The sequence below is a fragment of the Natator depressus genome, chromosome 3, assembly GCF_965152275.1.
Source record: "Natator depressus isolate rNatDep1 chromosome 3, rNatDep2.hap1, whole genome shotgun sequence".
NCBI classification, from domain to species: Eukaryota; Metazoa; Chordata; order Testudines; family Cheloniidae; genus Natator; species Natator depressus.
The window spans coordinates 33262909-33275116 of NC_134236.1; the positions used below are offsets into that span (position 1 = coordinate 33262909).

At 41.2% G+C, this 12208-nt stretch overlaps 1 protein-coding gene across 1 annotated transcript; it reads right to left on the reverse strand.

The window, feature by feature from the left end:
• IAH1 (isoamyl acetate hydrolyzing esterase 1 (putative)) lies at positions 1 to 12208 on the reverse strand. Its single transcript, XM_074946812.1, has 6 exons — positions 12073 to 12208; positions 6688 to 6740; positions 6048 to 6196; positions 4325 to 4486; positions 1231 to 1352; positions 1 to 398 (listed from the first exon to the last, which is right to left on the reverse strand). Exons 1-6 carry the CDS (start codon positions 12136 to 12138, stop codon positions 222 to 224), a joined length of 729 nt encoding a protein of 242 aa, XP_074802913.1. The 5' UTR covers positions 12139 to 12208; the 3' UTR covers positions 1 to 221.

Sequence of the window (12208 nt, forward strand, 5' to 3'; positions counted from 1 at the left end):
TCCAACAGAGCTTTAATACGTTCAGTCATTGACAAAATTGTATTAACCTATTTAAAACATACCATGGAATGTCTAAAGGTAACTTTATTTTTCCATAAACCATAACATTTGAGAGAGAACTTGCATCAATACTATCTTTTCTCTAAGAAAAACACTAGGAGTATTTTGCTGAATACACATTTTCTCCTGTCCATCAACAGACTTGGTCAATATGTTACTGATCAGGATTTCCCACGAAGGCTAACTTCAGGATTCTGATTATCTACATCACGCCAGTAAGGAAACAGCATAGGTAATGTGGAAATCTTCTTCTCCAGCAGAGACCAAAGCTGAGCTGCTAAAAAATTATTTCCCACTACTGATAAATGAAGTCCATCCGACAGATAGGAAGAAAAGTCCTATGGGGGGAGAGGGGGAGTTAATTTAAATAAATCTTTAAGAAACAAAAAATATAAGGTCATAATAGCTAATTTCATAATACCATGCGATAAACTGTAGTCACAAAACGTAGTTTTTAATCAATCTCAGTTCTAAGAAACTTTTCCAAGATTATGAAAGGATAGAAAGACAGGTAAATGTACTGTATTTCTTATGTCACTGATGAACTGGGGCAACCAAAATACTGAATCTACTCTATTTGTCTCAAAAGATCCACTTTGCCAAACTTGAATTACCTGCTAGGGTCAAGTTTTTCAAAAGAGCTCAAATGTGATCAAAGTAAATGATCAGACTTTCAAAAAAGCTCAGCAGATGGAAAACTGAGCTCTTGAAAATCTGCCTCTAAGTGTCAGAATAAGAGCTGCTGGGTGCACTGCACTTCTTTAAAATCTGGCCTAAATTCAGCTTCTGGTGATGGTCAGCCAGTTGCACTTCAGGAAGGCGACTTATGCAAATATTCTTACAAAGTATATTGCGATGCAACTGCTGACTGCCTTTAGAAAGGAAGTTCCAGCGAAGTGGCATACCACTTATATTTAAAGCAGTCATATATTATTGTCTGATAACCAAACACAATATTCAGTTGTATTTAAACAAATCACCTTAAGTGTTTTCCTAGCCCAGCATGAAGTATTCTGGATTCATGTTTCCTCCCAAATAGGGTAAACTATAACCCATGATTTCTTGTTTTATTTTTCAAGATTGACAATTCAGTTCCTCCCCAAGCTCTGTACTATTGCTTTACACAAGACACTTCAGCATTTTCACAAACTTCTTTTCTGAACCTCATACCTGATTATTCTTTTGCATAAGTGTCCACAGATCAAGAGCCTCAGTCCCACAATCTCTAGCTACTTGAACACATGCCTTGGCATATTCTCCGGTGGTAGAATTGAAGCGGTTTAATTTGTCACCTATTGGAAGTTAAGAAAATATTAAATGAACTAGAACACAGGAATTAAATCAGACTATGTCACTATCTACTGTATGTGATTTTCATTGAATGTTAACCCATTTCAAACTAAAATTTGAACCTTGTAAATTTTAAAGCAAGTGGGAGCTAAATCCGTCTCCTTAAAAGCCTTCTGTTGTAGCTTGCTGTTTTTTGAGATTAATTTGAAAATAAACTTTGGTTCAGAAGAAGTGTGGCTGGTGAGAATTAAGAGGCAGTGGCAGAGCTGTGTAAGAACATAGCATAGCACCTCTGTTCTGTGTTAGGCTTGCCTTTAGCCAGTGCTTTTTGTCCAACACCTAGGTACATCTTATCCGCATAACTTATTTACAACTTCCAATGCTCCTATGCCCCCAACAGATAGAAGAGAGTTAAGAGAGGTGATGTCTAATCACAAGCCTGTCCATCCGTGTTCTGGGTGACACGGGACTTCTCTTAGCCTTATTTTACAGAGGAGAAACTAAAGCAAACTACTTATCTGTCTAGGTAAAATGTTTTGAGATCCTGGGATAAGAGTAAAAAAAAAAACCGAGGAGTCCTTGGGGCACCTTAGAGACTAACAAATTTATTTGGGCATAAGCTTTTGTGGGCTAGAACCCACTTCATCAGATGTATGAAGTAAAAGATACAGGAGCAGGTATAAATACATGAAAGGATGTGGGTTGCTTTACCAAGTGTTAGGTCAGTCTAACAAGATAAATCAATTAACAGACCTCAAAGTGGCAATTCTTCAACAAAAAAACTTCAAAAACAGACTTCAACATGAAGCTGAGGAACTGGAATTAATTTGCAAACTAGATGCCATCAGATTAGGCCTGAATAAAGAGTGGGAGTGGTTGGCTCATTACAAAACCTAAACGTAATTTCCCCAATACTAATTTCTCCCTACTGTTACTCACACCTTCTTGTCAACTGTCTGTAATGGGCCACTCTCTTACCACTTCAAAAGTTATTTCTCCTCCCTTGGTACCCTGCTGTTAATTGATTTATCTCATTAGTCTGATCTAACACTTGGTAAAGCAATCCATGTCCTTTCATGTATTTATACCTGCTCCTGTATTTTTTACTTCATACATCTGATGAAGTGGGTTCTAGCCCACAAAAGTTTATGCCCAAATAAATTTGTTAGCCTCTAAGGTGCCACAAGGACTCCTCGGTTTATTTTATTTTTTTGCTGATACAGACTAACACGGCTACCACTGAAACCTGGGATAAGAGTATATATAAAGTGCAAATTTATTAGAAATCAGATGCAACTGTACAGAAATTGATGCTCCATGTGCCTTGAGCACCAATTAACCTATAGTCGAGCTCCTGTTTCAATGCAATGAAACTTCCCTCTAACAATCTAACCCCCAACTGCCCCCTGCATTTCAAGTGACCACCTCCAAGATGTTACCCCTTCCACTTAACAATCTGAATCAGTGAAATCCATCAGTTTAATGTGTGCCATGTCAATTTTTTATCATTCTAGTTTTTTAACCAAAATGTCGTGCAGTACTATGTCAAATGCCTTACAGGTATCTAAGTATATTATGTCATCACTATTACCTTTATCAACCAAACTATAATCTAATACCAAGTTAGTCTGACAGGCTCTATTCTCCATAAACGCATTTGCATTAATTACATTACCCTCCTTTAATTCTTTATTGACTCCTATATCTGTTGCTCCACTATTTTGCTTGGTATCAATGTCAGGCTGACAGGCCTAAAATTACTTGGGGCATTCTATTTATTCTTTTTAAAAACTGGCACAACATTAGCTTTCTTCCAGTCTTCTGAAACTTCCCCATTGCTCCAAGACTTATTGAAAATCAATATTACTGGTCCACAACATTACTGGTCCTTAACTTGCATCCAAGAATTTTAAAAGAGCCAGCTATCTGGCCCTGCTAATTTAAAACTGTCTAACTTTAGTGGATTCTAACATCTTCTAGAGATACTAGTGGACTGGAAAGAGTGTTATCACCCTATATGAGACTATATCATCTGTTTTTTTCCCAAATACAGAACAAATATTTATTGAACACTTCTGTCTTTTTTGCATTATGATGGATAATTCTACCATTTCCATCAAGGAATGGACTAATAACATTGTCAGGATTATTTCTGAAGTGCAGATACCTTGACACTGCACAGGCTGTCCAAACACATATGAGCACCTGGGGGCAGCCGTTCAGCTGGTGCAAACTGTAAAAGCTGATGTCAGTGAAGCTATGACAATTGACACCAGTTGAGGTCAGGAAGGCTCCCCACTAGGAACTAGGCAGTGTTATGTCTCCATTGTAAGAGTGACTTGAACAGTACAGGGAGAAGCTGATAAGGCATTAAACTTTTTTTTGTTTTTTCCTCAGACAGAGACACATTTTCTTGATCTCAGAACTGTACTTTTCAGAAATAAAGCATGAGGTGGGATATTGCTGCTTAACCTGATAAATGAGGAATATGTTGTAACAGCAAGAAAATGATCCAAGGTGTATCGTGCTGCATTGCTACCCACTTTGGAGGCTGCTTTGCAAAGGGTGTTAAGGCACAGCATGGTCAGACTACACCATCTATAATGTAATACAGGAGCCCAGAGCTTAAATATTATCCAGTCACCATCTTTTATATAAATAAAAAATGTTCTGAGACAAACCCTAAGTTTTTAAAGTGCAGCTTTTTCTACCAATTACATTAATGAATAGCCCAATGAAAACTGCAGTTTTAAAAGAATGTTATTAATTAGCTATCGGCTTGTCCACATGGATATTCCACAGATGTTTAGCAGACCTACCAGCAGCCTCTTTCCATTGGCTCAGACAATAAACGTGCAGTTTGGCACAAATACCGAGCAAATCCTTTGTCAGTCTGGAAGTCAGCAACTTGGACACCCACACTGACAACCTTTCTACTTGTTTTTAATCCCCAAACTGGGAGAATTCCTTTTACCTTTGGCAATGCACTCTTTTTCCCAAGCTGGTTCATAGAGAGGGGGTGGTGTTATCAAAATAATTTTGTCCTCAGTAATATCTATGGACTTCAGATATTGTATCATGCTTTTTAAATTATCAGCATATTCCTTCAGTGGAATGTGTTGGTCGGAATTCACATCTGTTTAGGGAAGAAACAATTGTTCATATAAAACCAAGATGCCCATTGTAAATTATACACAATACTTATTTACACAGCATACAAATGTGGATACTTTGCTTCTTTTCAATATAAAGTTCTACATGATTCATGAATTCATCAGATGTGATGGGAAAATGATATACAGCAAAATCCAAGGTATAAGAGCCAGACAGAGGAAAAACTGCAAGTACTGTAAATAATTTCCTATCCACTTAAAATAACTGAAGAGAAGGTGACTTGAACAGTACAGGGAGAAGCTGATATGGCATTAAACTTTTTTTTGTTTTTTCCTCAGACAGAGACACATTTTCTTGATCTTAGAACTGTACTTTTCAGAAATAAAGCATGAGGTGGGATATTGCTGCTTAACCTGATAAATGAGGAATATGTTGTAAAGAAAATGATCCAAGGTCACTAACAGAGTAATTAATTCTTTTTTTTTTGTACACTTCCCTAATAGAAAATCAAATGATTACAAAGATTTAGCAGATTTATCTTCTTAGGGCTTGTCTACATGGAGCAGCAATGCACACAACAAGATGTGATTTGTAAAGTGGACAAATGTATTACACACCAATTTGTCCCTGTAGACCCTGTTGGTGTGCACTAAAAGTTCCCTAGTGTGTTTTAACATAATACTGTATAGTCCAATTAGTGCACAACACATTAGCGTGCTTTAGAAATCACATTCCCATAGCATGCATTTCTGCTCCATATAGACAAGCCCTGAGTGTAGCCTGAAAAAACAATGGATTTTTCAATATTAACAGAAAAAGACATCACAAAATATGTCCAAAAACATTTAAAACAAAAATTTCAAGTCATACACACAGTGCCAATTCAGTACAAGTAGACAAGAAATGTTGAGAAGTTTAGGACTGAGATTAACCACTCCCTATAAGTGTCATCATGGAACAATGGGTTACAAAATAAAGTAAAAAAAACACACTAACATTAGAGAGAAAACAGACGAATGCTATGTGTGGACAGAATACAATAGTCCACAATAATTTATTGCTTCAAAAAGTTCATGGACCCTACAGAGGGCTGGTCCCAACTGTTGACTTTATAATTATCCTCAGAATATTTATATTTATTAGTATACATACCTTTAACAGAGGCTGAAAGGCATTCTGTTGTCTTTTCTCACATTCTGACTACAATTTCCATCAGCCAGTGGATTACAAGGCTATTTCCAAAGGCACAAATGGGAGTTAGGCACCTAACTCCAACTGAAAGTCCCAAGGGAGTTAGACACTTAAGAGCCATTTGTGCCTTTTTGAAAATTTCCTCCATAGTCTCACACATGAATATTTGGCCACAGAAAGAGCAACAAAAACCAAAAGTACACATGAGATTTAAATGATTAACGGTACAGTAATGTAGTAAACACATTTAAAAAAAAAAACTGATAGAGCAGGACCAGGAGAAATGTTAACCCTTTTGTGTTCCACTCTGTTTGGTAATCTCTGACATATTACACTTTTTAAAACCCGTTTTAAGAGAACAATTGAGAGAGAAAAAATGAAAATTAACCTACCTTTTAAAGTACTGTCATTAGCGCCAAAGAAGATGGTAATTGCAATAGTATTTTCAACATTAGAACTTTTGCTGATCAATCTGGGAAGAACTATGTTAGCCCATCTCGTATTGTAACCTGACAGTCCTCGATTTAAAACATCACATTTTCTGAAACAAACACATACAACAAGAAGAAAATCCCCCTCACAGAGCAAAATTTTAGAAATTTCAAAACATTCCATCTGGATACCTGCCTTACAGCTCTCTACCCCTCTAAAATCAACTAGATTACACAGTAGACAAGTGGGATAATTAAATATATATGTAGTGTTTGTATAAAGTATATGTGTAGAGTTTGTCTAAATATATAGGTGCCAATCCTGCAATCTGATTCACATGGCCACAGAGATCCATATGCATGGCTCTGACTGCAGAATCAGAGAGTATTTACTCAACCTTTGCAATAGCCTTTAATAAGGATTTACAGATATTGAAAGAGAAAGTACTGAGGCATTCCATATGATCCTTTTACAATTCCAAATATAAGTAAGTAAATGCTGATTTTTAAAAAAAACTAAAATAATTTACTACAGAAAAACTGCTTGGCCTTCTTTCATCCTAAACATTACATTTAAAATACAAACTTCGACAAGTCTCACCTGACCAATTTCTGAGCAAGCAACACTCCCCAACCATTGTCCTGAAAGGAAAACTAAATGAAAGGGACACAGTTTAGATATTAACTAAAACATATCTAGGATTACAATTTAGCATGTCACTCTACTTCCTGCATTTTTTATTGTCCTTTCTCCTCACCCACCAAATTTAACGGCCCTTTATTTTTATGTGGCCTCTCTTATCTTCTGAAAGGTAGGCCATTAGTGTGTCCCTGAGGCTGCTGTTGGCCCTGCCCAATCCCCACACATTGTTACCACATTAGGGAACAGTACAGGAGAAGTGCACATCGCACTGTCCATCCACAGTCAAAACTATCACTAATTTCAGGCTGTGGGCCAAAGAACTGTGTAGGATCAAGCCATACATAAGTAAATCAACTAGGTGTGTAACAAGTGACTGATTGATGCCAAGGATTTTTTCTGATCATTTCTAAATGTGGACCTGTAGCTTTAATTTCAGTTTGCAGAGCAGCTCGTATAAATGAACTATGCATCTGTTACCTCATACTTCAGGGGTGGCAAGCCTGAGCAGGAGCCAAAATTTACCAATGTACATTGTCAAAGAGCCACGGTAATATGTAATGATTATATGTGTGTGTGTGTAGGTGTGTATATATATATGCACACACATAATCATTATATAAGTTGATAATGCATATTTATTATACATTAATAATGTATAGTTAACGATAACAACTTAATCTTTTACTTAGAGGGACTTCTGGCAATCTTTGCTTTCAACAATTCCCTTGAAGTTGGTTTGTGTTCAGTTGTGCTCACACATAGCAATTCTCTTAAGTGGCTGTCTGTCAAAATGGATTGGTGCTTGGATTTCACATGTTTGAGTGTCGAGAAAACAGGCTCACAAAGATAGGTCAAGGCAAACATTGAGATTAATTTTAGGGCTGCACCTCTGATGTTGCGGTATTGGCTTCAGCACTAAAAGGTTCAGTCAGAAATCTGATTTGAGGTCTTTTCTGCTGCAAATCTTGGAATCTTTCCTCAAAACTGTCCTTAAGATCTTTAGTCACACTCGTATATCTAGTTGTGCTCCATTTTAGGGGTTCTGCTGCATTCTCTTTTGATCTGGTTTGATGATGTGATGTTGAGGGAAAGTGTGTCAGTTCTCCCTCAAGCCTTTGTCTGTGAAACAACAGTACTGTACTGGTTCCAGGAGTTCGAAAAAATGGGAAATAACTTTACCTCTCAAGAGCCATTGAACTGCGCAGTGAAATGGGAAATTGGCAGGGGAGTCGTCTTCATCCAGTTCTTCAATTAGATTTTGAATCTGTCTGTGATTGAGTGCATTTGAGAGAATGAAATTCACAATGTGCAAGACAGGTTTCATGATGTGATCAAATTTGAGATTTTTAGATACCAGTTGTTCCTGATGAATAATAAAGTGAAATGTCCAAAATTCGGGAAAGCTCTTGTCAATCTTACAAAGCCCTACTAATCCATTCACAGATCCCCACATGGATGGAGACCCATTTGTTGCAATGGCAGTGAGATTCTGTAAAGGCAAATGGCTTTTCACAACTACCAACATCAACTACCAACCTCCTTTAGATCTCATCCACGAGTTCTGTCCTTTAGTGACATCATATCGAGGAGTTCTTCCCTTACAACACAGTCGTCAGACACAGTGCAGACAAATACCGATAACTGAGGTTTATCCTGTGTATGGAACGACTCATTGAGAGTGATGATCAAATACTCACACTGCTGAAGTTGCACGTGCAGTTGCGATTTGATGTCACTGTTCAGGTTGGAGATTCTGCATTCTATTGTGTGGCATGAAAGCTGCAGGCCAGAAATTTTCTTCTATAGATTCTCGTTCTCTGGTGACAGGATTGAAATCACATCAGTGAGGCACGTTTTTACAACCTCGCCTTCAGAGTAGGGCTTTTTCGCCCAGGCTATGTGCCAGGCCACATAATAGGAGGCTAACATTACAGTCTGCGATTGGTTGGCAAATCTGGTGAAGAACTGGGCTTCTACATCTGTTTGTTTTTTCAAAGTTTTCAGTTTTAAAGTGCGGTGTTTAGCACCTTGTGGGACTTCTTGATCCATATGTGCATGGCTCGAAGCAAAATGACGCTGCAAGTTTGAAGATTTGAACTGAGAGATACATGTCTGGCAAAGAAGACACATGGCCTTACCATTATGTTCAACAAAAAAGTATTTATTCTCCCACTCCTGTTGGAAGCATCGATTTTCATCAGTGTATTTTCTTTTCTGTTTGCACTTGCCTTCCATTGTTAGATGGTGTAAGAAAAATTTCGATTAAAAATTTCCACACCAGCTAGTCACTGTGTGCTTTATTCAAGGAGACACTTGTGCCGGCCAGGGGGTGCTGGACCCCTGGCTCTGTCCCAGGCCCCGCCCCCTCACTCCACCCCTTTCCCCAGTCCCTGCCCCCCACTCCACCGCTTTCCCCAGTCCCCACCTCCACCCCACCTCTTCAGGTGCTGGAGGAGGGAGGGGTGAGGCTGCAAACCACATCCTCTCTCATCCCCTTCCAGCGCCGCCTCAATGCCATGAAACAGCTGCTCGAAGTGGGCAGGAGACACGGGGGAGAGAGGAGGAGGTACTGATTGCGGGGTTGCAGGCGGGCAGGAAGGAGGCACTGGGGGGGACGACTAATAGGGCTGCCAGTGGGTGCTGAGCATCCACCATTTTCCCCCCACAGTCGGCTCCTAGCAGGAGCCGCATATTATCTTCTGAAGACTCGCATGTGGCTCTGGAGCCACAGGTTGGCCACCTCTGCTCATAATTAAAGAGACACTCGCAACTGTTAAAGAATCTTTTAAAAATGCTCCCAAACCTCTATACCTTTTATTAATGACTTCTTAGATGATTAAAACCAAAAGAATCATCTTTAGTTTTTATTATTTGTCATTTGTTTACTTTTTACTGCTCAATTTCACAAGTGTTCACTTGCATTTCCGTTTATGGCCTTTCACTTTGATTTTCACATCATAGTTTGCCTTTCAAAATTTGCATGGAAATAAACAACAAACTTTAAATTTAAAAAAATGAAAACATCTCTTTGCATTAGGCTGTAAAATCCTTTTATATATTAATCTAATTTTAATTAGCTTTAATTTACAGCCAAACAGTAATTACCAGCTGATAACACAAGCAAATTGGACACAAGTAGACAATCATTACTAATTAGGCTAGTGATTCATTCATTATCAGTTTGAGTACACAGTAGGTTGTTACATGTATGTTCGGTTCAGCTTATATGTAAGGAACCAGGTTGCCACTTATGCCTTTATTGATCAGGCAGTTAGGTCAATTAGAATGTATTGTTTTGCGGCTCTCTTTCTGGTCCCAATCATATTTTTCCTGACTGCGACATTGTCAGTTAACTACTTCCAGCATGTGAACTTACAGAATTGCTGCAAGGCGGGACTAAATCCACTCATAATGTACCACCATGCATGCAGATTCTAAAATGCTTTCTCTAATGAACAAAAACTCAATGGGTAGGTAAGGATCAGGAACTGAATTCTGACCTCAGATAAATGTACCCTCACCCTGTCTGAGGGTAGAAAGCAGCTCTGATTTCCTGTTTTCCCTGTTAGAACCTAGCTCTCGATATTGGTTTTAACTATGAAGCAGTGCTCATAACAGAATCCTGGATGGAAAGTTATATAATTGAAGACTGAACCAGAAATAAACACTGAGGACCCACACCATCAACGGCCACATCTACTGCAGCCCCAACATGTGAACTACAGTGATTCTCACGGTAAAGCAGAATTCTCCCTGCACATTCTACCAGCAGCTAAAATACTTTGCCCACGGCCCCCTAGAGGGCCATGTTCAGGGAGCCATAACTACAACTATTCAGTAGCCAGGCTGATTTGTGATCAGAACATAACTCCCTCTCAATTACATACGTATAAATTTTTTTCTTTTAATGTAAAAAATAACCTTAACCAATGGCAGGTGTTCAATCTAACACACAGCCCAGGACAATGCTTCACTGAAAATTCCGACCCGAAAGAAAACATATTCGCCTCGCACCTGGGTGAAAAGCAATTCTAATCTGACAAACCACTGACAGTAGCTACCAGTGATGCTGTGGATAAAATTACAGTTTTACATTGGCGCTACACGTGCTTAATCTTGTGGTTAATATAGACAGAACAAAAAAGGCAAATAATTTGCTTGGTCTAGTCTATAGTGGTATTCAGTAATGCTGTATTTGCTAGTTAAGGCCAACAGCGATACAGAGAGCTTGTAGCCTCTGAAAACACTACCAGGCAGAATGGACACGGGCACGAGCACATTGGTTATAGACTACATACTCAAGGCCAGGGGTGGCCAACCTGAGCCTGAGAAGGAGCCAGAATTTACCAATGTACATTGCTGAAGAGCCACAGTAATACGTCAGCAGCCCCCTAACAGCTTCCTCCAACCCACCGGCAGCCCTCCCCACACCTCCTGATCAGCTGTTTTGTGGTGTGCAGGAGACTCTGAGGGGGCATGTGTGCTCCAAGGAAGCCTGGAGGGTTAGCAGGGCACCTGGCACTGGCAGCAGCGAGCAACCTGGCCCCAGCCTGCCCTGCCTCTTCCTCCCCCTCACCCACTCCACCCCTTTCCCCAAGCCCTCTTTCCATCCCTGCTGTGCCCCCTCTCTGCACCCAGGCCACCCCTTCCCCCAAGCCCCTGCCCTGCCTCATTCCAGCTTCTGCCTCCACCCCCCGCAGCGATGCCAGGAGTCAGCCGGGTGGGATGGGCTGCTCGCTGGTGCCAGCCCCCCCCCCAGGCCGCCCTGGACCCCACATCCCCCTAAAGCACAGCCACCCCACCCCCAAATCGTGGGGTGGTTGCCTGGTATGGCTGGGCTGGCTCTGCTGGATCCATTCTGGGCACCAACAAAAACAATACAACCCTGGCACCCATGGAGCCAGTAGGTGTATGGGGGCCAGGGTCATATTGTGTGTGGGGACATCTATGGGACACGAATATGAGGTGTATGGGCCATTAGATGGGGGGGGGGGAGAGGTGTATGGGACATGGACAAGAGGTGCACAGGTCCACTGGGTGTGGGGGGGGGTTGTATGGGACACGGGGCACCAGGTGTATGGGGCCATTGTGGGTGTGTGGACACGGCCACAGGGGGCCATTGGGTGGGGGTGTGTGGACAGGGATGTGTAAAGGAGCGTATGGATTACAGGACACGGCGATGGGGCCAGGGGCACAGGCTCCCTTGGGGCTGCGGCTGGTCAGTGCCACGGGGAACCCCACAGCGGAGCGGGCCCGGCAGCCTCCGAGCTCCGCCCTGCGCCAGGCCCGGCCCCCTCGCCCGGCGTGGCGGGAACGGGCAGGGGAGGCCGCCAGCCCCGGTACCTCGGTGATGGAGTCCCCGAAGAGCACGATGCGGGGCCAGGACACCAGCGGGCTGCGCAGCGCCATCCCCGCCGTCGACGCCTTGCTCCGGCCACAGGCGGGAGCCCGCCGGACTTCCGCCCCCGGGCCCGCCCTC